At 41.6% G+C, this 25,662-nt stretch overlaps 1 protein-coding gene across 7 annotated transcripts in view; it reads right to left on the reverse strand.

Annotated features, from left to right (window-relative positions):
- Window positions 1–1,457: 1,457 nt before the first annotated feature.
- FARP1 (FERM, ARH/RhoGEF and pleckstrin domain protein 1) overlaps window positions 1,458–25,662 on the reverse strand; it is a 210,864-nt gene continuing 186,659 nt past the window's right edge. For 5 of the 7 annotated variants that reach the window (XM_074859393.1, XM_074859392.1, XM_074859391.1 and 2 more), the window contains exons 17-27: window positions 18,995–19,076; window positions 16,103–16,340; window positions 14,134–14,264; window positions 11,679–11,747; window positions 9,653–9,742; window positions 8,462–8,544; window positions 7,970–8,082; window positions 7,319–7,482; window positions 4,749–4,856; window positions 3,538–3,689; window positions 1,458–2,401 (exon numbers count right to left, since the gene is read on the reverse strand). In XM_074859393.1, coding sequence (XP_074715494.1) covers window positions 2,320–2,401; window positions 3,538–3,689; window positions 4,749–4,856; window positions 7,319–7,482; window positions 7,970–8,082; window positions 8,462–8,544; window positions 9,653–9,742; window positions 11,679–11,747; window positions 14,134–14,264; window positions 16,103–16,340; window positions 18,995–19,076 — 1,312 coding nt within the window. In that variant the 3' untranslated portion in view covers window positions 1,458–2,319. Of the gene's footprint in view, window positions 2,402–3,537; window positions 3,690–4,748; window positions 4,857–5,792; window positions 5,930–7,318; window positions 7,483–7,969; window positions 8,083–8,461; window positions 8,545–9,652; window positions 9,743–11,678; window positions 11,748–14,133; window positions 14,265–16,102; window positions 16,341–18,994; window positions 19,077–25,662 lie in introns of all 7 variants that reach the window. The other 2 variants (XM_074859395.1, XM_074859394.1) reach the window with 2 other exon arrangements.

Below are 25,662 nucleotides of genomic sequence, written 5' to 3' on the forward strand. Positions count from 1 at the left end.
GCAGTTTCAGCTGAATTAAGGCCCTCAATATAATTTCTACTTAATAAAAAATCTTTTTATTGTTATAGATAGGTAACAGTTGTAAAGGACAGATGTAGGGACCAAGCTTGTAAGGCTTTGCAGGTGTTATTTTATAGCTCAGTAATAATTTGGGGGAATAAGGTCTGCAGCCCTTCGCTGTACTCCACAGCAACATCATGGGCTATTGCTTCTTCAGCCTTGTTTTTCCAGGCCTGGAGCCTGCTGTGGAGTTGTTGTTAATCTATGCTGTCTATTTTCCCTTTTCCTGACTATATGGATCATTGTTCACATTCCTGGTCAGTCTTGAAGCACACTCATTCCTGTACGGTATCGGTTCACTGAGGTTGTTGAGTTCACGTCCTTTGGCCCTACAGAGCTGGGTCACAGGCTTGGACTGGACAAGCCCAGGGGACTTGCACCTGGGAAAGAGGTCTTCAGCCTTTTCCACCTTCATCATGTCTGTCCTTCATCATGTCATAAACAGAGGCGATGCTGTAGGGTAGATGTGATTATTATTCTATCTGTACCGCTCTTCCTGGGAAATAGCTAAGGAAAAGAGCAACTGCAACAAGTTACCTGCCCAGGGTCTGAAGGTCTCCACGCAGCTGCAGGCAGCACGTGGAAGTACTTGTTTGTTTCCCTTTGTCAGGGTGGCTCAGGTTTGGCCATGGGGACTCCTGCTTGTCCTAAGGGGTCAGGAGCCCATCTTTGTCTTGGTCAGAGCTACACATGTACCTGTGCTCAGGGTGGGAGGGGACAGAAAGGTGGCTTTACTGTCTTGAACCAGGAATATGTATGATAGCATTGTGAGGTATTTTATTCCCTTTTGTTGTGAGCAAAGCTGCAAGCTGATTTATACATTGCACATAGGTTAAGCCATTAACAGAGCAAATAGCTAGAGGAAGAAAACATCAGGGTAGAACTGTCCCAGCTTCATTTCCCGTATCTATACTCAGGCCCCCTCTGCCTAGCGCTGTGTTTCCTCAAAGGCCTGTAGTGGTGATAGATGCATTTCCAGCTTGTTGAACTTCTGTTAATGGAAGTCTTACATCACGCTTGTGATGAAGTGATTCTTAAAACATAAGGAAAAGCATCTAAGCATAGTAGACAGTGCTGTCACCCTTCTGAGCAGGCCAACAGCTTATACAAAATTCAGTGTTAATGAATGTTCAAGCCAGGTATACGAAATGGGTGTTTCTGCCGCTGGTTGTACACTGAGCACCAGGGGAGAGGGAGAGACTGAAATTCCAACAACAAACTGAAAGTCATGCTTGGATGTGCAGCAGGCAGGATGAAAACCTGGGGCTTCGGTAGTACCCCCCACTTACAGCAATTGAGTCCATGCTAGTTACTGGAACAGTCTACAAATCGATCAAATAGCTGCGGTTCTCATAATAGCGTACAGGTTTTCTTTCAGGCTTGTAAAACAAACAGCAGAATGTCACCACAGCCTTTAATTTCTTCTTGTACATACCATTCACAGTACATTAACAGCCCAAATAATATTGCACTGGATTATTTTAAAAATTTTTCATCTTGCAAGTAGTATTCACTTTTCAAAGCCAACAGATGAACAATTTGGTCAACTTGCACCAAGAAAATGGTTAGATAAGAATCCTATACTTTATTTATTATACCACATGGATTTGTAACCCCAAAGGGAAAGGAGAATGAGCTGTAAACTGTTTCCTTGTTAAAGATAGAAAATTAGTAATTCCTTGCGATTAAATGTAGAAAGACTGGGAAAAAAAATGAAATCTGAAAGTTACCTCATTCCTGTTAGACTGCTTGCTGTATATATAATTATATTCTATACTGTGAAAGTCCATCTACATTTAAAAATCCAGCAGTCTACAGATTAACATGGTAAAAAAAAATAATATATTTTTATGAAAAGAGAAGAAATAGTGTTTGCCTCAGAGGAGAAAGTTTTCAGATTGTGAAGTCGGGTTTTTTTTTTAGGTGCAATCTTTGAGGCAACAAAATGTCTTTTGGCATTTGGCACTCTAATAAGGACAATATTTTAATACTGGCACAAGCTAAAAACAGCACAGATTGACAAAATACAAGACATGGAACGAACTGCAGCCACTGGGATGATGGTAAGCTAGTCTGAACATACGGAGAACTTAAACAGTTTTGCTGAGGAATGGTAAAAGTTTCTGCAAAACCATACTTATTTTTTATTCTTTTACCAAATTGTAAGTTTTACTAAACTTGGAGGGAGAAAAAGAGTTTCAAATGTCCTCTAGAAAATCAGCAGCTGCTGGACAATCAACACAGCGGCTTGTTCAGCCGTCAATAGGCGTGAGGCTCTTTATGACTCAGAGCTCGAGTGCGTGAGGCAGAGCTGGTGGCACTTCGGATCACTTCCATCCATCTGTGAGGAGGCACGAGGAGACACACAAACAAAAGAACCGTCAATTCCTCAAGGAAAGATTTTTTGAAAGGTACAGTTTGCGCTGTTAGTTGAACACAGTTTTATCTTCAGTGCCTACGGGAGCATCTTGCTTGCTACTTCTAAGTCTAGCCGAAGTCAAGAAGCTCTAGATACCAATGACTGCCAAATGCATATATGTAAGGAGGTTTAGAGAGGATAAACAGGGTTGACGGGACCCAAAATTCATGAGCTTAAGTAGCAGTTTTACTTGTTCTGCAGACACCAAATCTTTTTCACTTCTGGATGGTCCAAGTGATGAGCAGTTGAGACCAACCGCTCTTAATTCTAGAGTGAAAAAATGTAATTTAGCTGCAGTTCCTACTTCTCTTACCTAGAACTGAGAAAAGGCTTTTGTGTGTTTTCCTATTCTACTCATTTATTTAATCACCTCTTTCCCACAACTTGTCTTTATTTATAGTTTTAGACTGACATGGCTAAAACTTAATAATAGCTTTCTTCTATAAGAGAGGACATTAAGATTTTTGACATGTTAATGCTTCATGTGAAAGAGCTAAATTAGTTCCCAGTATCAACCACCTCAAACCACAATTTAGGAGGAGCAGTGCCTGTGTCCTAGCTCTCTGTGTATCTGAAATTCTGTGGGAGGTGTAAAAATCACATGCTGAAGTGGTATAAATATATAGTAAGAACAGCTGCTTCTGTGAAAAATTGGGATTTTATTTCAGGTGTGGATTTTCCATCCAGTGGGACTAGAGGGACTGAAGTTATTCTGAAGAGCTACTGAAAAGTCCTGTGATCTGTTTACATGCTTCCTGAAGTCTGAAGCATAGAGCTCCCCGGGCAGCCAGCCTGATCAATTTTGACTGGATAATTCCTGTACATAACACAGGTTGTGTAGTGATTACTCTCACAGCTACTGCATTATCAAAAACAACCACTTGGTTCTAGAATTACCAGGTTTAAAATTTCTTTTAAAATTTTAAAGGGTTCTTTCTCTAGTTGTGTTGAACTACTTGCCTGTATTACTGAATCCATTTACTGAACTTTGCATCTACTAACTTTGGAAGAAACTCCTGGAATTTTACAAAATTCCCTCTCACAGAAGACTGACTTACCTTTCAAATGTGTATTCACTTTCAGCCCTGAAGTAGTACACGTGGGATTTGAAATGTAGCTTGAACACATAATCTTTGTGAATGTTTTCAGATTCCGAAGGAATGGTAAGTGAATATCCCAATAAAGGAAGGCTGGCTAAAGGATGATTGTCCTGAAAAGAAATGTTGGAAAATGCTGTGAGATCAAATGCCCTGAAGTAAAGAGAGCATGAAAGTAAGATTGAAGACAGATACACACTCATTTAAAGGTCATCATCACGTTTCCACATGCACATGGAAAAAAATACCAGCTTTATACAGTTGCAATGAACTTAATTGTCTGGTAGTTTCAGCTTGCCCATCTTTCTGGATCCTTCTCAGAAGGATCTGCTGCAGGCTGATCCTATCGGTATTTCCTCCTAAGAAAGTTGTCTGAAATCTTGGACTTCCACTACTTTTCAAACTGACGAACATAAAGCTCCATCACTTAGTGTCAGCAGGGCACCACCTGCGTTCATCCTAGCCTTGCAAACACCTACTCCTTTAGAAATGTACCGGCCACCCTGCCGCACACATGGCTCAAGTCCTTTTACTTAGTCAGACATGTATGAACAAGTAATTTTGTTATGCTGTGTATGTGTAGAATATCCTACAATTCATTCTTTTTTTTTTTAGTGTAGAAACTCTGTTGTTAAGGATTTCTATAGCAATGAAAGTACAATGTAGCAACTGGGATTATTTTGTACTTATGCACTGCTGGAACACAAAGATTCAGATTCTAGACAGGAAACCCTACTTCTGCAGCATGATGTTTGCTCAGCTGGATTAATCACTGGCCGCTGTTCTCTCTTGTTTGACTTAAGCAAATTTCTAAGTCAGTATTAAGTTTTTAATTGTAATAATCTCAGAATTTGTACAAGGGGAAACTTGCTTAAACTCGCACCACAATTTCTGAGCAGTAGGGATATCTGTTGTACTTTTTACGGATAGTATGCACTGTCAGTGTTCAAAGTTTCAGGAAACAAGCAGGTGTTCTTCAACTGACAAGTAAACAGATAGAGAACAGTCTCTGCTCCATGTTCCAGAGATGGTAAAGGCTGGGTAGCCATGACCAGTGCAGCTGCTTCTTTTGCCTACAGCATCCCTGACCAATGTTTGCTTTTCTCTCTGCTACTGCTTTGAAAACCCAAAAGTTCTTCTCCAGCCACACACACACACGTGCAGTCTGTTACCTGGTGCGATTTATAGAAGAACATACAGAAGTTGGTGAACACCACCCAAAGCTTCTGCCACCCGTTGCTGTTTTTGAATTTTCTTAGGAGATTTCCAGACAGCTGGTTCTGAAACAGATCAAAAGTAGCCAAATAAAACAGTGAAAGGTACCTGCAGTTTAATTATTGTAAGAAAAATTATCTGCTTTTATTTGGTTGTATGTGACCTTGTATGTGACAAAGTTTTGGCTGAATGGATGTATTTTTCTTTTGCATTTTTCTACTACTAAGTAGTACTTACTTAATGTAACATTTTTTTGTTTGTAGCTGGGTACTTCCAAAAATTTCAAGCTACTACGCTGCTTTTTTTTTAAATTGCGGTGGCTTTCAGTAATATATTACTAAACATCGGTCTTGTTATCCTAGTCTGTCTTTGTTCTCTTCAAATGATACTTAAATAGAATAATGGAAACAGAAAGTCTGACATGGATTTGTGATGTAAAGGAAAATTATGACATACTTTAAAATTGCAGATAGAGATTGAGCTCTCAGTACCCAGTGAGTTCACATGGTAACTTTTCAGATTTCAAAAGCAGGACTGTTAACCTTATTCGTAGCTGTATTTTGGGGTATTTTAACAAAAAGGAGGAGGAAGCCATAGCCAAGTACAAGTATTTAACGGCTGGCTGAAGAAACTGCTCTTCACATAGTGAAGATGTAAAGTCCAGTATCATTGTGCCTCGCAAACGAAGGGCAGATCTCAGTGAATTATTAATTACTTTCCATTCCTTGTTGCCTGTAAGGGCTCTCACCTGGATGAAAATAGCTGTTTACATCATTGTCTTTATATAATGCAGAAGCTAATAACTTAATCTGTAAAGCTTAATAGTCAAAGTCTGGTGGTCCTGATATATCTACCTCAAATGAAATATTCTTGAAAATGTACTGTTTTCACCAGTCTTGGATATACATTAAGGCCTTTGCTTTAAATCATCCCATTCTCTGATATCTGGACTGCTGCCTCCTTGCCCTAAGTTACAGGTGTAGTCCTTAATTTTCTGTTACCTCATTACTCTGGAGGATATCATAAAAGGACAGGCTTTGCATTCGGTACCAGCAGACATATGAAATGGAAACAGGCCGCTGATCACTGATCAGTCCAGCAGGTAGGGAAGTACAGTCACTGACAGAGAGAGGATCTTCTACCACGAGAGAGACAGAAAGGAGGGAGAGACACAAAGAAAATAAACGATAATGCTGAAGTGAGAGGCACCAACAGAATGATGTGAGCATGAGCGTAACCTGCCACACATGGAACAGCAGTGGAGCTGAAGATGTTTTCACAGAACAACGTATGTCTCCAGGGTGTGTTTGGTCTTCACTGCTTTGTTTGCATTCGTTTGAGGCAGGGGGAGGAACAAAAGTAAGGAATGATGAGCACTGATCTCAGACCAAAAGATTTGCCTAACTGTTTTAATCATTAGAATTAGTCACTGGTTTAAGTTTTATATCTATTTATAAGAAGCCCTCTATTTTAGGGAAAAATACAAGACCTTGTTCTGTGCTGAACTATTCCTCCCTTGCAGGATATAGGGTATAAAGAGCAGAAAATCCACCTGCATGTAGACAGGCTCTACAGTCAGCGTTTTCTAGTAAAGAATAATTTTCTTTGTTGCTGAAATATGACAAACTCACTTTCTGTTTAAAAACAGAGGCAGTTACACAAACTATGAATACAGTCTGTCCTCACATCTCTACGTTCTGCATCAGTACGTCTCCTCTAGAGCAACGGTGGCCTGGTGTCTGAGGGCTGCCTCGTGAGTGCAGGTTGACTCAGCTTTAAGGTTCCTTTTACCATTGTCATTGAGCATAAATTTCCATTTCATGAGGACTGTGATAACATACTTGGAGTTCCCTGGAGACTCTCTTGGGTGAAGGAAGAACACCTGCACAGGCTTACCACCTCGTCCTAAAACCTACACTGAACTAGGAGTCTTTCATTTTAATCTTTGAAAGGTCAATGTCTGCATCTCATCTGTTGAGTACAGAATTAAGGAATGTGTATCAAATTGGCTTAGCTGTGATCAGGGGGGGAAAAAAGGATTTTCATTTTGAGGTGGAAAACGCAAATAAAGAAAAAGCAGATGAGACTGAGCAATGAGACAAGGTTCCAGAAAAGATGGCTAGGTAAAGAAAGTACGTTAGTAATACACATAATTGAAACTCTGGCTGCAGCAGCTAAAGACAATATCCTTTCAGCTCAAGCAATGACTTAATGCCTCTGTAACTGAAAGCATTAAGACAGTTTGACCTGCTTTAAATTTTAAAGGGCATCAGCCTTTTTTTGGACAGTTACTTCTATGAAAATTACTGCTCTAAGTGATTGTACAAAGGTGCACTAAGGGAGTGGATACTTGTTTCTTGAACTGATGGTTTAGGCCAGCATTTGAGGATACGGGAGTCAGTTTAATAGGTGAAACTTCCCCAGGAGGAGACAATGGACTAGTGCACTTATTAAGGAGGAGCAAAAAGGAAATTGTCATTCAAGAGCGAGTCTGGAGCTGCAGTTCAGATCGTTCTGAGGCAGATACCTCCACAGCAATACTAAAGTCGATCATTGAAACACTGGTATTTCTGTGCCAGCAGACGTGCACCGTAGTGTTGCCACGGTGTGGTGACTGACGTTCGAGTGAGGTGCGGGATGCACTGAGGTCGTCCTCAGATTCCTGGTCTACAGTAGTTTCATCAGGAGACTCTATGAAATGCAGGGAAAAAGCATCTTTCTTCCTCTATGCAACAACATATATAATTGGAAAAATTAAACAAATCAATTCTGTCCACAATATCGTGAACTAATTTTAAAACACACTTTTTGAAATAATTTTGTGCAGATGTTAAGTAGATTTTTTTTTTTTACGTGTTTCTGCAAGTGTTAGAATCAAAGACTAACTACTGTGCTGTTTTGGTGCTTTTAATACCTTCCAAGGACAGGCACTGCCCAAAAATCTTGTTAAATAGTTCCTGGAATCATTATGCTTAAGTCACTTCTCAACTCAGTGAAAACTTTCTGCTAACGTCAACAAGAACATTAAAATGGCACATATATAAAAGAATATATATATAAATCAACTTCAAATGTATCAGTTTGACCTGTGGCCAGCATTTTTCACCACTTTGCTTAGAAGCAATCACCAATCATACTAATGAAAGTGAATAAAACCTACTCTCTAGCATTTACTTACTATTGTCAGGTGGGCTGCTAGCCAGTAACTCTGGGGCAGGGCCGCTGCTCTTCTCTGCCAGGTCTATTGCCATCTGAACATCCTCAGTCCATTTGTCCATTTCAGCACGGGTACTAACAATGAAAATTCAGGTTTTATTCACTTTCATACAGGCTGAAAGCAAACTCTAAGAAACAGTCACAAGTTGAGCTTACTTTTAATTTAAATAAATAAATTCAGGCACAAGATGTTAGGTTTTTTTTCCTAATAACTTAGTTTTGGTTCTGACTTGCACAATTGCCACTGTCTTCTGTCCCAGTCATTTTTTTTTTTTTTTTACAAGTGACTTTCACAAAAGAATATACCTTTGAAATTGTTTTAATTGTTTTAGGAGTGAATCCAAAATAACCATTTAATCCAATAAAATGATACCTCTCTGCTTTTCTACATGTCCCACTGTGAAAGCTGCAGAGAAATAGAGTTTACATGTGTATGTTGACTCCAATGAATTACCTTGCAGCAACAACAATGGACTGGTGTTGACCTCGTAGGGTTAGACAATGAGGCACTCCCCATTCCTCTTCACTTTCTTCTATCTGAGAGATAAAAGCCCAAATGCAGTCAGATTGCAGGAAGTATGTATTTCGTAAGGTGAAACAGTGAACTGAACAAGCTCTTACCACTGGGGGAAAAAAAACTAAGAGAAATGTTCACAAACAACGATTTTGAGCTAGGTATTGAGAAAAAAAATGGTGGAAAAACATTAAGGTAGTTCTGCAATAATCTCAAAAGCATGGCTTTGTCTGTTTTGTGTCAAAAAAAAAAAAGAAAATAGTGGTATTTTTATCAGAAGAGTGATTCATCATACAAAAGGATATGTTAAAGGCTGGGAGTGCTCTGGACACTGCAACATAACAGTTCTGCTGTGAACAAGTCCATGCCAAATGGACAGCAATAATTGAATAGATTCCTAGAAACGCTAGATAAAACTTGAAGCCTCGCAAGTGTTTAGAGAAATTCAGTTACTGTGGTAGTGATTACCTAACTCAATTCTCAGGAAAACAGTACCGAATAGATACAAACCCATGAAAAGTTCCAATGAAAATAACAGGAGGAATGAAAGAGTTTTGAAACTAGCAAAAATATTTTTGAAATCATAAAAGAAGGGGTAACTAGGTGCTATTGGCTTGAGTTGTCTGTTTTCCAGAAGAATTGCAACGAGAGCTCCAAATGACATATTGCTGTCTGTTTCCCACTACTTCGGCTTTAAGATGCAGAGCTGAAAATATTAGGAAATGTTTTTTTATAGAAATTAGATTGTTGCTACTGTTTACTTGCCTTTCACAGTGTGTTTGTAAGCAATTGGTGATGAATTACTTGTAAGAATCACAGTTAAATTTATGGTTTAAAAAAATAAAGAACCCATCTCACAAGAAGTTTGCATTATGAGGAAGCCACCCCCCAAAATGCCTTTCTCTCCCCCCTCCTTTTGCTATATAATCACCTCTGTGTAGAGGGCTGCATGAACACATGCCAAACCCAACACAGCCCCGTCAGGCACTGCAGAATGTAACCACAACTTCCCTGAACCAGAGAACAGCCCTTTGCTGCTGCTTTCAGTCCAGCAGAAATTCATCAAGCAATTAAGAAGGGACCACAAACGGCCATTTAAGCTTGAATCCCTTAAGCTCTCACAATACTTACTGTCATGCCATACAGTGGAAGATGCCCGTGGACTTTAAACTGATTTGAGGCTGTCAGGCCTCTACTTGTGTACAACAAGATGTCGTTAAACTAAAAAGCAAGAATAAGCATTATTAAAATGATGGATGTATGTAGGAAATAAAAAAAATCAGAATGGTAAATATGGGAAAGCTAGCCAGTACTAGCTGTTTATATGGCAGCCCTCATGCATGAATGCAAAACACTGGCTTCCACAATATCCCAGGACCTAGTATTGGCACCTGTTATTTTCCCTGCCTTCCTTCCCAGCTAGTCTCAGGCATGTTTCCACAATTTTCCACCAGATATCTTCCGATGCTTTCCCTTTGTGATCTCTGGGTCAGAACTAACAAGCCACAACAGCAGTGAAACCAAGCAGTACGTTTCACACTCTGCCACACTTTGAAGCTATGGAAGGTAAGTGTGTTTTACCAGTATTTTCTTCTGATTTGGTGGGAAGATAAGCAAGCCTGAGAGAGGTGTGTCCAACTTAACTCTTACAAAGTAAGTGGCTAACTATTACTCCCCATATTCAGAAGGAAGCTGGGAGACCTGTTTTAAGGTAGACAGCTTTAGGTTAGAAATATCAAGGTGAAGAGACTGAGTATCTCAATTTGTGGAGCTTCCTGCATGTAACAGCAGTTGTCAAAAGCATGTCAAATGACCCCCTGCTATAAAATGAATGGCATATTCACTGTGCCACCTGGGTCAAAGGAGGTTTTTCTCAAACCAGACAGCTGCATCAAGGAAATCATACTCTGTGGTGTGAAACAAGCTCTCACCACAGGCGTCTACAATCCAGTGGCAATTATTCACGAAGCTATGTGGATCAGCCACTAGAGGGGGATTTAATTTTGCCAATGATTATACATGTATTCGGAGTCCCAGAATACTGACCTGGGATTTTACCTCCAAAAAGATTCTGGTGCTTGAGACAGACCAAAGATGACTTTGACAGCATGAGCAATTGACTTGAGAGTCTAGTCTCAACTTTTTCATGTTTTATACCGGTATAATATCGAGGCATCATCTGGTAACAAGCATTGTGGTATGCAAGAAAATAAGCACCATATTCATTAGGCTTCCTCTTTAGTGCATTTAAAGGCAGAGGATAGTCCTACCCAGGTAGATTTAGTGGGTTTATCTTTGGCTCATTTGAAAGATTAAATGTCAAACATCTCATAAAACCTAGCACAAGCTTTTCTACACATCCACTGTCTTCACTTTTTGCATACAAGCCAATGAAGTATTTACCTGCCACACTGCACTGACTCTTTAATGTTTTTCCCTGTAACTCTGGACTATCCGCTCTGCCAGGCACCCCAGTGTCCCAGCACCAAGGGCTCAGCAGCAGCAGGATGAGGAGCTTGGGAGCAAGTCAGCTGGCTGGGAAGAAAAGGGAGGAGGAACCATCTGGTCAGCTCCTGTGGATCGGAGACCAAGTGGGATCACTGTAACCTGACAATGCTGCGAGTGATGGTGGGAGGAAATAACCTTTCCTGGTGCAAGAGCTACAAAATGTATCTCCAGGTAAAGGCAGGTCCGTCAACATGCTGGGCACTCATGGGCTGAAACTGGATGGTTTGTGGAGAAACTTGCTTCTGTAATGTGTCCTGAGAGCATTATGTGGATTAGTGTTTGTATCACCAGGAGTTACTCTTTATCTTCTTCTCTGGACATGATCACTAACCCTGGTGCCACTTTTCATTTTATGACGGCTCTGCTTTTATTTAAGGCAGTGTGCTAGGAGGTATTATTTTATCATTATGTTCACCATGTCATATAAAAATAAATAGTTTTATCTTTGTAAGAAGCAGTTACAAAGAGACTATCAAGTGTGGACAGAGACATACATTCTTAACCAGCTACATAGGGGATGTATTGTGTTAACTTAAATAAGGCTGTTTAAAAACACTTACTGTAATTCACAATTCAAGTCTAACAGTATGTCTAATAGTTGCCTATAGTTGTGTTTCATTATATAAAGAAAAACTGTTGTCTTGCTTACCAGAAAGAACATCCGTTGCTGTAAACCTTTTCCAGACAACTTACTAAGACTGCCCAGTCTAATAAACTCCTGTGGGAAACAAATAAAAAACAAATATGGATCTTCTGCAAAAATGATGACAATTTTTTATTATGCAAGCATAAATGTGACTACTTGGTCATAGGATTGACTTGACTATCAGTCACCAAGGCTTTTTTTTTTCCTTTATGTTTATTAAATATGTTTATGTAAAACGTTTAAAAATGTTTAGGGATGGAATTACAGGAAAAGTAGCACATCTGAAACTTTCAAAATGCTGGATTTCCTGGGCTTACTGTGAACTATACTGTAACTCACCCTTCCACTTATCTGAAATGCATGAAAATATAATTTCTCAGTTACTACCTTCAGCTTCTGCCAAAAGGTTTATATTTATTTATTACAGTCTTCCTGTGGTCATTCTACTCATAATTGTGCAAGTAAAATACATATAAAGCAATCGAATCACCTGCAGTTTAGGAATAAACTGGCTGTGTAAGATTAATCTGTTCAGAGAGACACTCCAGTAGCCTTTGGATTGCTGTGATGTGTTCAGTCCCGCCCCATCTGCATTGCAGGGGCTAAGGGGTGGAAAAAGTGGCTAGAGGTGGTTGTCCCTGTATCACGGTAGGCTTATGTTACCAGAGAGGCCACTGGAAGCTGTTGTCAGCCACCAAAGACTATTAATCATAACTACTATTTATACGGTACCACCTAATAGCCACTGGCAGGCTTAGCACCACCACGGCAAGTGCTGCATGAACACACGAATCAAGAGCTGTGGGTCATTGCAATCTGCAAGCACAACTGAGTTACCACGGGATGTTTTAACGTCCAACACAGGAAGCAGCTCGGTGGCAGCAGAGACCCTGGTCTGGGACAACGTGAAGAGGACAGTTACCTACAGCCTCCTTTAAGACCACTGAATCATGGGCCTAACATGAGAGTTCTCCTCTGAGATGTGGAGTTCAGACACCTTTGGGTACCCCCAGCCATGGGTGACAGTGGCATTTGCCTCCCAGCCTAGCCTGCACTGGGGCAGGGACTTCATTCAGAGGCAGAAGAGCAGCCAAAGGGCTGGGAGCAGCAACACTGTGGGCACGTGTCAGAGCGTGGCCAATGCTTTTTGCCTTGGCAGGCAAACAACCTCTACCCACCGTGTGCCTTTTCTTGAACTTCCTACGACAGGAAGGCTGGCTGCTCTGTCTTTAAATAGAATAGGGAAGCAGAAACACTCAATGACAGCATTTAATTTCATGTAATAGAGAGATGCACGGGCTGTGGAATGTCCTGAGGGGCTTGCCAAGGAAGTGAGAGCTCTGTGGATCACTGGAAGGAGGCATGAACCATGGCAGCTGCTTGGGAGACAGGGAAGAGGCAAAGTGAGGGAGTGGGAAACAGACACAAATCCAGAAATAGGTGTGCTCGGCCCCACCTTCCCAGTGTCACATCATCTTCAAACCCCTTTTTCTAGATGTTTGAATCGTTAAATGAACTAGACCCTAGAGAGCTCAGCAAGCTGCCTCTCTGCCACGACCGCACTGTGGCACTAGACACAGACACGGCGTGGCAAGCAGACCTGGGGCTGTGGCTCTTGCTGAGCAGTAGCCCAGCCATCCTGCAGGAGCACATCTGGGCTGGACGGATGGGCTGCAGGGAAAGTTCAAGTGCTGCTGTATTTGCAGTTCAATGCAAAACTCATCTTTTTTTTAATCTTTTTTTTTTTCCCCTCAAGTTTTCATGCACAGATATGTGCACCTAGAAAAGTAAAAAAGGCTACAAATATTACACTGACGTTCATTTATTCTGAAATAAGCCTTCATTTTTAAAAAAGCATGACAAGTAAGAAAGAATTTTGATATTTTTATAACACAATTAAGTGTTTACTTAAGGCAACACTGTCTCAAAAATTATTGCCTTATGTTACATGTAGACTAAAGAGACTGCTCGTCCCCAGAGCTGTGAGTTTTAAAGCTAAGCATTGTGAAAAAGCTGAAGGTCCTCCAGCACAAATGTCTTTCTTTCCTTTAATCTGCCATGCTCTAGCATCAAGGGTTGGAAAAAAAAAAAAATTAAGGGCAGCAAGAAATGAGGAAACTGCTCAAGCTCTGAACTCTGTGATAAATATTACATTTTTACCGCTTCTGTTGTAATAGATGTTTGGAATTGCCTACAATCGTCCAAATCTATACATAAGATAAACCTAATAAAATCAGTAAAAAGGTAATAAAGATGATTGCCTCTTCCTGCTTTAAAGGCCGCCGTTTTCTATGGTATTATTATGTTTACATTTGATAGTTTTTGGTGACAGAAAAAGGTTTGAGGAAAGGTCCTTTGAGGAAAGGCAATTCCACAGTTGCTCCTAATAAACAGGTTTCTAAAACATACCTAATGCTTTGGAATTGTATCGGACCTTGATTACAACTCTGCTACTTACCCTTCCTGGGATCACCAGATTGTCGATGCCTATCAAGTCTTTCTTGAGTTCATGCAGCTTCTGGAAATTCTCCATCTTTATCATATTGCCATGGAGCTGAGCCACCATCTCAGAAATCTCAGCCAAAGCAGCTAGATGGACAAAACCATAAAACACTTATTAAAAATTTACAAGAATGTTCGAAAAGAAAGACAGCTTTTGTCTGCAGCACCCTGCTCATTAACACCACCCTTCTTGTGTTACCCTTCTCCTTCACAGTGTAAAGCTACTCAGGCAGACTAAAAACCGCACAAACTCTGGACATCATCTTATGGAGTGGAGGGGAGAGGGTGGAATGTTGTAATGAAGAGACAGACTGTTTCAACCAAAAGTTTGCTCTATTTTAGCCACAGGAACATTGTAGGAATACTTGGGTCAATCCAGAGCACCAGTGACTGGGTTCTCCTAGAGGACTTAATTTCCTACATCTCCAATTAATCTAGGGATCTTCTCTATGCTTGGGGAAAAAAAAAAAAAAGCATTTCTACCCCTGCCTGCAGCACCCTGGGTCAGGTCCATATTTGAAAACACCAGAAAATGGCAGTGTCATGTATTGTGTCACTTCAGATGGTAAACACAGTAATCTTGGGGTATGCCCTCAGACCCAGCAATGAGAACAACTAAAAGGGCTCCATGTCGCTGAGTCGCATCATGGTTCTACTTCATTCTCTCTGAAGACACTACCAACAATGGGTGACCTAACACCTGGGAGTGATTTTCCCAAGGGAAATCTCCATTGTTAAAGGAGATTTTTGCCAGGTGAAGAAGGATCAGGTGGGATACAGGAGGAAGCAGGCACTACAAATTCCCACTCTGCAGCTGCAGAAGCCAAATCAAGTGCAGGCTGCTGCCAATCTACTTCCTGCATCTTGTCTTTGCTGTGCCAACAATGCAGTAAGTCCACTCAGAGAACTAAGCTGAAAATCACTTCGATCTTTTCAGGGGGAGCAGCTCATGGACTGGCTCCCTGTGCCATCATGTATGTGAGCACCAACCTTGATACACCCGAATGGGTAGTAGCTACATTTAGGCAAACATCTGTGTCACGCAGCACTTCAGTGCCACAGACCTCTGTGGCATTTCCTATTCCTACAGGTCAAGTTCCCTCCGCATTTTGTGCATTGCCTGCTGTGGGTCTCATCGCATGGCAACTAAGGAAACTTGGCCAACTAACTCAGCTAACACCTTGCAGCCAGGAGCAGTCATGCTGAGCATTGCTCCCTGCCCTGGTCCTTCCGTGGATCTGCACTGAGTGATAACAGTGTAGATAACACAGTTATCTATGTAGACAGCTTACAACGGGGGTGGGGGACAGGGGTAAGAAAGGAGGAAAACAAATCATCAGAAAGAAATAGCAGGCAGTGAGTTCAGACTACAGGAGAAAAATTTCTTCACATTTGGAAAAAACAACACATTGGCAGCTTTGAGTTCCTGAAACAAATCATGGAAATGGTAATAAAGCAAACTATATGTCTGGAAAAAAAGACAAGTAACACTTAAAGATATAAGAACAGCAGCCACCATACTGGGTCAGGCCAAGGGTTCACCTGGGCCAATATTCCATGTTCCTAGTGGATCTCTAGGGAAATCTAGGAACAAGACAAGCACATACGGTACTTTCCCTGTGCTCTCTCCCAACCTCCCAACTGTTTTCAGTTCAAGCGACTTCCCGAACTGCATGTAATTTCTGTTTGTTTAATAACCCCCAGCAGATTTCTCTTTCAAGTACTTGTCCAGACTGTGGCATAATGTGTATACAAGAGCAACCTTAATCCTACCATTTCTGGTCTTCTGAGTGCTGGATTTTGCAACTCAATCCTCTTTCAATGTAGGCTTAAAAAAAGATTTATTTTTTGCCCATCCACACACCTCTAATGGAGTTGGAAGCCGTTCTCCAGATCCAGGAATTGGTGTCTTTTCTCTTACTTACCTCTTGAATCCCTGAAGTCTATGTGGCTTGGTGGATAGTGTTTGCAAAGCCTCTCCATTATCTGCTTGTAGTGCATAAGCCTGTGTAAAGGTCTGAGAAGGAAGGTATTGAGAGGCAAGTAGCAGACTTTCTGTAGCTCAAAATCCCTGCAAAAGGTCTCCAGCTTGCGAGAGTTCTTGATCCCATTCTCCAACTCAATTAAAATCTCATTGTGCTTCCACAGGTGAATTGTCAATTGCTTATAGGCACAAAGAAAGAGCACAGGGTAGAGCTATTAGTAATCACTGTGAGACATGACTCAGCCCAAACCTATTCCAGTAAAAAAATCCAAACAAAATCACTGTACAACACAATGGCTCTGATATTCACTTGAAAAGGAGAAATGACATTACTCGTTTGAAGTACACACTCCCACCCCCTCTGCATTCCCTGTAAAACAAAAGTACATGAGTAAACAAAACTAAGCCTGGTATCAGTGAGAAGTCCAAAGGCAAGATAACATGAACACAGCTCAAGCAAGTAGGTGCAACAGTGAGAGAGCTAGACAATGCGATTGCAGAGCTAGGAAACGAAATGGGATTTTCTAGGAGGATGAAGGGGTTTAGTTACACCCCATTCCCTTAGGTGCTTTTGGGCAACTAAGATGCAGGCAAACGGAGCTTCTGCTCCCATTATTAACGAGAATTTGCATCTCCTGGGAATCCAAACAAATGCAAAAAATAGAGGAGCTGTCTGACAGAAATGGGTGTGCTAGAGTTCTTCATCCTTAGATTACGTCCTCTTCTCCCTAGTGCAGTCTCCAAGATGATCCCACTGGCAGCAGGGGAGTCAGGCACCAACAAGTGAATGAAGTTTGCATGAAATACGTAACTTCATTTAGGTCTCAGTATCACAGACATTCGCGAGTCACATTTAAAACAATTCAGCAGTACTTTTTCGAACAATTAACACAGGGGCTTTGTGTTTTGCAGAAGGTAAACTGGTTCTTCAGGATGCACAGAGCTTCTCTGGGCAGCCAAATAAAGTCTCCCAGTACCCGGTAGAATATTAACCAGCAACAAAAAGAAATTAAATGCATATGTTGAATGGACTTGAGAAGACAGTTTGTCTTAATCTAAAGCTTGTGCTTTTTGACACATTTTCAATCAAGTCCCTCTCTACTGTGATTATGTTATGTCTTTACCAGAAACACACCTTCCCGACAGTCAAGCCACTTCATACACTGCATATTCATTTTACAAGCATTTAACTCAGGCAAAGACACAGCAGACCCTCTGGACTACTACAGAGGCTGCCCACTAATTACATGCTCTTAACTTCTTTCCTATGTTAGTTAAACATGGAGTGTCAGTTTTCAGGTCTCTTAAGAAGTCTCATGATAACTATACAGAGTTTTAACTAACTTCATTGTTTTCTGTGCAGTTCTTTAAGTCAAACTGGATTTTGCCTCTTTCCTCTACATATCTGTGCTTATCAGTGGTGGTGGATCTCAAAGCAAATGAAGAAAATGCTCTAATGGGAAAGGGAGAATGGCAAAGGTGAAAGCACGTCAACAGGTCTAAGTTACAGTGAGGACTGTGCACTGCCTTTAGACTAGCGCCACTAGTGCTTTAGACTTGCAGACAGTGAAGGACAGACAATTTAATGTTGCAAGATACCAAGAGCAGAAGCAGAATCTGTCAGAAGCTCTCTGTGATTTCAAAAACTGTTTGTGAAAAGGTGCATACTTCTTGAGAGCAACGATGGAGGTAGAAAAGTCCCCTATGTGTTTCTTCTAATGCATCTGAATTATGTCTTGAGGGGAAAAAGCAGTTCCTGCTAAGGACACTGCAGAAGGAGTAAGGCTGCCTTACTGGTGACACAGCTGTCTCTGTTGGGGACTGTAAATTAAGATTTCGATGTTCTATTTTTCTGATTTGCTGTATAATCACTTGCACGTCACTTAACTTCTCTGCATCTCTCTGTCCTTCTGAAACGTAAGCCTAGTACTAATGTCTCAGGAGAGCTGTAAAGACTAAACTACCCTTTCCTCCAGCCAAGGACTCAAGGCGGCTCCATTCACTAACTGCAGAATGCTGAAGTGGCAATCACTGAGGAAAGATTTATCAGACAGATTTGACAGCACTTTGAGATCCACATGCTGAAGGTGCAGTGCCGTGTTTTGCCAGGCACTGGTCTGGATGCATAGCTACATTATAACAAGGAGACCTGTGTGTTATCCATCCATACTGTAAAGGTCTGTAGGGTTTTCACAGGCTCCTGCACCTACCTTCCAAGCTGTTCAGTAACACAGAGCATCAAAAATACTCCTCCGGCCAGACTAAGAACAGATGCAAAGTCTGCTGAACACTACACCTAGATTTACAGTTCATACACGTATTTTTGCTTTTAGCTTTAAAGGGATCAAAGGCAATTATTCGCATTTATTCAAAACCTTTCACCTAACTTGGCACCACAGTGCACAAATGTTTCCCAAATCAAATCAATATCCATGTTATGGTCACTAGTCCTGCAATATCTTAACACTTATATTTGCATGCACAGATAGGTTCACTTGGGGTCTGAACACTCTTCAGCCATACAAATTCCAATGTTTTGCCTTCTTATTTGAAAGAAAAAAGAACTGGAAATTAAATGTTCTTGAACTTTTGTGTTCACTGTTCCTACATTTGGAGAGTAGACTGAGGAAAGGGGCTGGACAATTTAAAATCAGCTTGCAATTCTGAAATCTCAGGGCTCACTGAACGCTTGCTACTTCATCAAAGGAAACTTATAGCATAAGCCTTGATTACAATTGACAAAAAACAGCACAAGAGGCACCATCATATGAAAATGAAAAGCACAATAATTCCAATCCGTGTCAAAGCTTAATAGTTACAGGATGATTCTTACCTTCATACTCTGAATGTTCTTTAGCATAACATCTCCGATTCTTTGGTAATCTCCTTTAATGTGAGCATTAGAGCGGCCTTCCCTGTCAGCAACAGAAATATCACACACTTCAGTCATGCAATAAAATTGCATAATCACTTACAGGCACAGAAAGGAACTCAATAGCTCATCTCTTTTAAATTCCTGACCCCCATGCTCCTTCACTCAGAAGCATGAGAGGAATCTTCCTGACAGACATGTAATTCCCAGGTACAGTACATCCTTCACCCAGCTTGGCTTGCACTCCTAACAACAGAGAGGGCAGGCACTTAACAGAAGGATTAGACCTTTAAAGAAAATTGCTTGCGTTTTTAAACGCACCAGAGAAGGCTGAACATGGCTTGAGAAGAAGGAAGACATCAAAATCCCATCACAACACGTGGGCTCAGAGCAGAAAGATAATTCTGTTCAGAATCAAGGATTGCATGCCAGCACAGAATCCGCAGGTGTTCCTCCTCTGAAAAGCTTTCTGCTTGTGCAAGGGACAGTGGGACAAAAAAAAAAAAAAATCCATCCAGCATCAGGGTTTGACTCATAAGTGTTATATACTGGCAGGAATTTTCTTTCAGTATGTCACTTTTGGTATTAAAAATGCAAACTGCTCCCTCCCACCCAGCCAGCTGCACTTGGGTGGGTGCTCCATTTGGGAGAAATCCAGTTCCTGATGAAAGAGATATTCCTGTTTGCTTCTAAACCCATGTGCGAGACAGGCAGGGATACGACACTCTGACTGAATCCAAACATACCTTTTGGAAAACTCAGGAGGAAAAATCATGAATATAAGAACCTAACTGTTACAGATCTGTTCCACCCAAGTTAGGTTTTCAAAAGAAAATCACTAAGGGGGAGTGTGGGGAAAAGCACTGTTCCCCTCTCCTTTTCAACTTCTAATACTGCATCTAAATTTTCCTGCAGCATGGCTTTTTATGTGCTGTCCTCAATTTTTAAAATTCAGTTCAACTCAACTCCCACATTGAGTATTGGGAGGCAGATCCAGTCCTGGTGTGAGCAACTGCAATTCAGCCAAAGAAATGCACCACCTTGGAAGAGGACAGAAATATAATCAAGCTCTAAATGAACCCAAGGATAACAGGACCTCTGTTTTGTGTTACTCTAAATGGATATACTGTTTTTCACCCACTTGCAGTAGCTCAAGAAAATTCTTCCAAGAAAACTCTGTGTGCAGTGAAGGAGTAAGTGGACAACCAGGTGGTAAATCTCTCCATTCCTTAGTACTAGCAATTTAGCCAGAGAGGTCCCACACTCATCAAATCATAGAGGATACAGCTGTTAGGAATATACTTTCACTGGTAAAACACACAGAAATTTTGTATTTAAAAAAAATCCATATTATTACATGAATGGATGCATATTCAGACATATATTTTGTTTTGTAAAGTTAAAAATGGCTATGTTCATGCTCTGTATGCTTTTCTAACTGGGAAATCTGGAGGGCTATGAATACCACACAGTAACATCTCCTATTTTATCCTTCAACAGACACAGAGGCTCAGCTGATAAACAAGGGATTGCTCCATGTTCATTTGAACAATATCCAGTTTCACAGGCTGTCTTTAATTATACTCTATTGTGTTAAGTCTCCCAGGCACTCACATGCTTATTTAAGCAAAAAACCCACAGTTCTCAACAAGACTTTTTGTGTTTTTTCTGAACCCAAAGGTTACAGCAGGGTAGGAAGTCGGGTCGTGTCAATGGTAACTTCAATTAGCATTGCCAGTTTTGCAAAAGCACTGCATTACATAAACGCTGCCATACTCCAGATATGCCCAAGAAATGGTCTATGTTGCAAGGAACAGCAGAGGTATGTACAGATGTTACAAGACTAAAATTTCCACATTACCTGAGGATAAAAGTCCAATTTCTCTCTCCAGGAAACCTCTGCCTGTCAAGTCAGCTCCCTCTATGCTGTTCCCTGCCTTTCCCTTCCCCCACGTCCTATCCATCCAGCAGTTCTCCCCACTGAGATTTCCTCTGAGAGGTTGTAAATAAAACTTTCCAGCCACTAAAGCTCTGCTCAAAGTGGTGCATATCAAAGTGCCCCCGACTGAAAACCACAACCATTTGAAGTCCAAGGCAGTAGCACCGCACTGGCAGGAAGCAAGGGAAAGTCGCCCTCCACCCGTGCAGCCAGCATGCAGCATCCCATCCCAAATGGTTCATGCTGCGCTGCTGCCACAATCCCAGAAATGTCAAAGCCAGATGAATTTGTGCTGCTGCCAGTAACGACATGGTATTCAGTAATTATCTCTAGAAGAATTCTTGCTTTATGTGTTATTCTCTAACTCTCTGGCACTGCTTGGATCCTTTTTTATGTCTCTACGTTTGATTTAATCTAATGGACTTTAGCAGTTTGGTACCTTTCTGACTTACTGCCAAGATAAATATTAAGTACATCATTACAGACTGCTATTTCTAAATAGAAGTTGCTTTTCTGATCTCAAGGCTACAGTACAGGTTGGCTAGAATACTTGTTGCAAATTTCTTATCTGCTAGCTAACTATTCAAAGGCTGACCCTACGCCTACCAAAGTCATAGTGAGTGCTTCCACTGACTTTACGAACTTCAGCTAATATTTAGTGCAGTTTGTTCACTGAACGGTCAGGTCCTTATTTCCTTATTTTCCCCTCTTCAGTACAGCCAGCACCGACTGCTTGCACAGCATCTCATCACATCAGTCACACGCAAAGCATCAGGAACATTCTTCTTCATTGGCTTTGGCCACAGACTGGTCCAAGGCTTTTTTAAAACAGTTTGAGGGCTTTGAATCTTACTCTGCATCTTGGCAGAATGACAAAGAGGGAGACAAAGGGGTTCCCCACAAGCAACAGCCTCTCTCCAGCTGCTGACTGAGCAGTGAAGAGCTGAATCATACCAGAGCCCTCAGCCCAGGCCAGAGACAACCTGTGCTGCCAGCAGATCCGTACTGCTGCAAAAAATAAAACCCTAAGACAATCCAGAAATGGGATGGCCAGGTATTGCTCCTTCTTCCAGCCATTCTCCTTGCTTTGGTTATTTATTTCCATGCAAATGCTGTCTCTTGCAACAGAGATGATTTTCCCACCGGGGATGGTGCATAGGCATGGAAGCTGTGATGTGGCGCAGAGAGGCAGGGAAAGCTGAAGCCAGGCATGGGGGAACATGATGGCTTCACATCTGCCTCCTAAACCCCATCCTCCACTCCACCCCAGCTCTCTGCTGGGACTCCACAGTAACCCCTACACTACGCTGCCCTCTCCCCCAGCTCCTCAACATGCAAATCCCAAGGAAACAAGAAGAAAAGAAACCCCAAGAAAAGAGCATCCAAATACACAGAATATTTGAATAAAAACCAAACACCCGACCCATCAGATGGTGTCTTACTGCTTCAACAGCCCAAAGCATAGCAGCAGAGAGTTCTCCCTGTGGTGTATGTTTTGAATAACAACACTCAGCTTGCTGGGGGGGAAGAAGCTGCTCATTTGTTGTGCATCGATGGCTAAATTGTTCTTTTTACTCCTTGTTTTCATGGGTCAATGTTTGAACATAGTATCTATCTGCCAGTGACAAGGGACAGAGCTCAGGGATTAGGCTTTTACAAATTTTTGTCAAAAGCTGATTTATGACCCCCAGCTCCATAGAAGATGTAGGAGCTGCTTTGCCCACACATAGCGTGCCTTCACTTCACTGACATTGTGTGGGGAGGTCTAAAGTCACTAAAAATCATGCTGAATAGTGGAGATATTATTCTATAATAAACTCATTTCCCATGTTTCTCTAAATAGTCCCTTTCTTTTTTACAGTACTGCAAGTGTACAATTGCGAAGAGGAGACCACTGACTTTTATACCTGATAAGAAACTCAGGCATTACTTTATATATTACCAAAAATGGCCACCAGCTCAACTTACAGGGACTACGCAAGCAGCTATGTTGGATTTTTGAATTACATAAACTTCTCAGTATACATCATTGAAAAATGAATGGAAAGAAATCTCAAGTCAGCCCATACTATGCTCAGTCATCCAGGAACGGTAGTAGAAGAAACAAAAATTTGATGGGGATGGTAGGAAGGCAAAGAAGGGGAGAAAGATATCTCAACAGATTTGGTTTTTTTCCCAGGTGAACATGAAAAACTTTGATTGCAGCCCTTCAATTTCAGCGAAAAAAGTATCAATTGCTGCTAATTATATTTACAGTGTGCGACCTTCTATTACATGCTCATGAACAGCATGTCCCTCCTGGATAGTATCCAAAGATAGCTTGTCTTTGAGCGCTTTCTGAGTTTTTAAGAGTACTATTAACTAAAGTTCTAATATTAAGAAATACCTTAAACATTCCCCATTACAATTGACTTTTAAATAAGAAGAACATTTTGTAACTGGAAAAGAAGAGCGGATAAAAGCAAAACATCCTCTTCCTTGCTCACACCCTGCTATTACACAGTGCCTCTTACTGCCCTGCCCATTCCAGATGACACTGCAGCTGTCCTTTCAGAAGTAAGTAGTGCATGAAACGCTGCTCAGAGCCCAGGAACTGTACTGCCGAAGCCACCAGAGCTTCCCAGAGTCCTACCAAGCCTTCGGCGAGTGTGCACACATTTAAAGACTTTGGGCTGGCTATCCCTGTTGTGGGGGAAACCCAATCTACAGCAAGTATGAGTCAGTAATGCTTTTAAATGGTAAGAGATCAGAGCAAGTAACACCATCTCACAGAAATACTGAAAACACAACATTTCATACTTTGCTGTGGCACCTCCTCAGAGGCAATCCTGGGCACTCCTGCTGGAAGAGCTGCAGAGATGAACATAACATGGCTCTGGGGGTGACTAATGGATCCTGGACAAGCTATTTCTCTCCCACCATTTCAAATTCATTTGGGCATAGCATGACTCTAATCCCCAGAAGTACCCAAAAGTGACTTCAGCAATGCAAACGGTCCTCTCAAAAGTGAGCACAATGCACAGGCACCAAGCCCCTCTTCATGTCTTTGTCTCAGGAATCCACACTGCGTGCCTCTGAGGTTTATATTACAATACATACTTCATTTCTCTACATAGGACAAAGACACTTTTGAAACTGTCCTCTTCATCCTTCTTCACTAGGCACACAGAACCAGCTGAGGAGTCAGCATTCATGCATTTGAGAAGGCAGATAACGATTGTTGTCTTGTTTATATAAACTGTTTATTAAGCTGTTCTTCCTGACCACAAGTACTGCTTCCCAAACAAAAAATGGTTAATAAATCAACATTTAGCTCATCTTCCTACACCTCCCTGAGTGCTTTTTATTACACATTTTCAAACTGCTTTCATGAATCCTGATTGAGCATTCTCCTCTCATATGCTAAGATCTAAGAGGGTTTTTTTGCAAATTACCAGCCGCACATTTCTCAGCCACATCTGGTAGTACTGAGTAGCAGCTTTCCTGAGAAGTGCCTGTGAACTGGGAGTCAAATTACTGGCTTTCCTGAAACAAGACAAGTCTGCCTGCATTTCTGGAAAATATGTAACTCTTTTTCTTCCTAGCACATGGATAAGGCCCAAAATGCGATTCACACTACCTGATAGGGCTTCCTAGGGCAGAAATGGCTATCCTGGCTTGCCCTAGCATTGCTCTTTGCAGTGCTTATCAGTTGACCAAGGCAGGAAATGTATGGTTCTCCATTTGCCACCTTCTGTCAGAATTTACAGAAAACATTTTGGAAACTTGGAATACAAGCATTTAAAGGGGTGTGGGAAGATGAGCTCAAATTTTTTGGCTGGAAAATGGTGCTTGTGGCCCAAATGAATAGCATATTAAACAGCTTAGACAAATGAAGGAGCAAAACCTAAGTGACTTCTCAGATTCAACTGGCAAGACGCTAATGGAGCATGTCACGCTCTGCCTGATCTGCCCACACCTCTTCCTCCTTGCCATAAAATCTCTCAGGCCCTGGGAAACATGAGCTAGCTTTAAGTCACTGAGATATGCTTCCCATGTTTCCTCCCAGAAAAAAGGGTTGGGCACTCCTGGCCTTGCACTCAAAGCCTTGCTGAGGGGCAACCTGGATGAGTCCTGGTAGCCAGGACCAAGACCTGGAGGCCTGGGTGCCAGACGCAGCTCTCCTGGCACTTGCTAACCGGACAGCCTGATGTGCCCTGTTGCCTCTCCCACCTCAGCAGCTTCCTGATCTTTTTCCTTCCTCCTCTGTTGCTGCACAAGAGGGCAGAGCCCCACGCCTGCCTGCTGCCTGCCTGCATCCACCAAAGCTCATCCTTCCTCTCCTCAAACCACAGGGCCTCCAGTGGGGTATATTTTCACTTTCTCCCAGAAACATGGTCAGTCTTGTGAACAGAGGGCTCAGCACAGTCGGGGCAACTAAAGGGATTCATGGGCTGCTTCACTGGCTCTGCAACAGCACAGGCAGAGCAGGAAACACTGCCCAGAGCACGGTATGACTGATCGTTAGGATGCTGTGCAATAAAACCACTGGGAATCTGCTCAGTTTCATGGCCAGAAAGAAACTCTGGCTGTGAAAAATGTAGCAACTTCCTATATTCTGCAGTTGGCTATTGGTGTCAGCATCAGTTCATGTCTTGTTAAAAACTTTATCACTTATGTACTAGACACTGAGATGTGCTGCTCTTCAGAA

This window comes from Strix uralensis, chromosome 2, assembly GCF_047716275.1.
Source record: "Strix uralensis isolate ZFMK-TIS-50842 chromosome 2, bStrUra1, whole genome shotgun sequence".
Lineage (NCBI taxonomy): Eukaryota > Metazoa > Chordata > Aves > Strigiformes > Strigidae > Strix > Strix uralensis.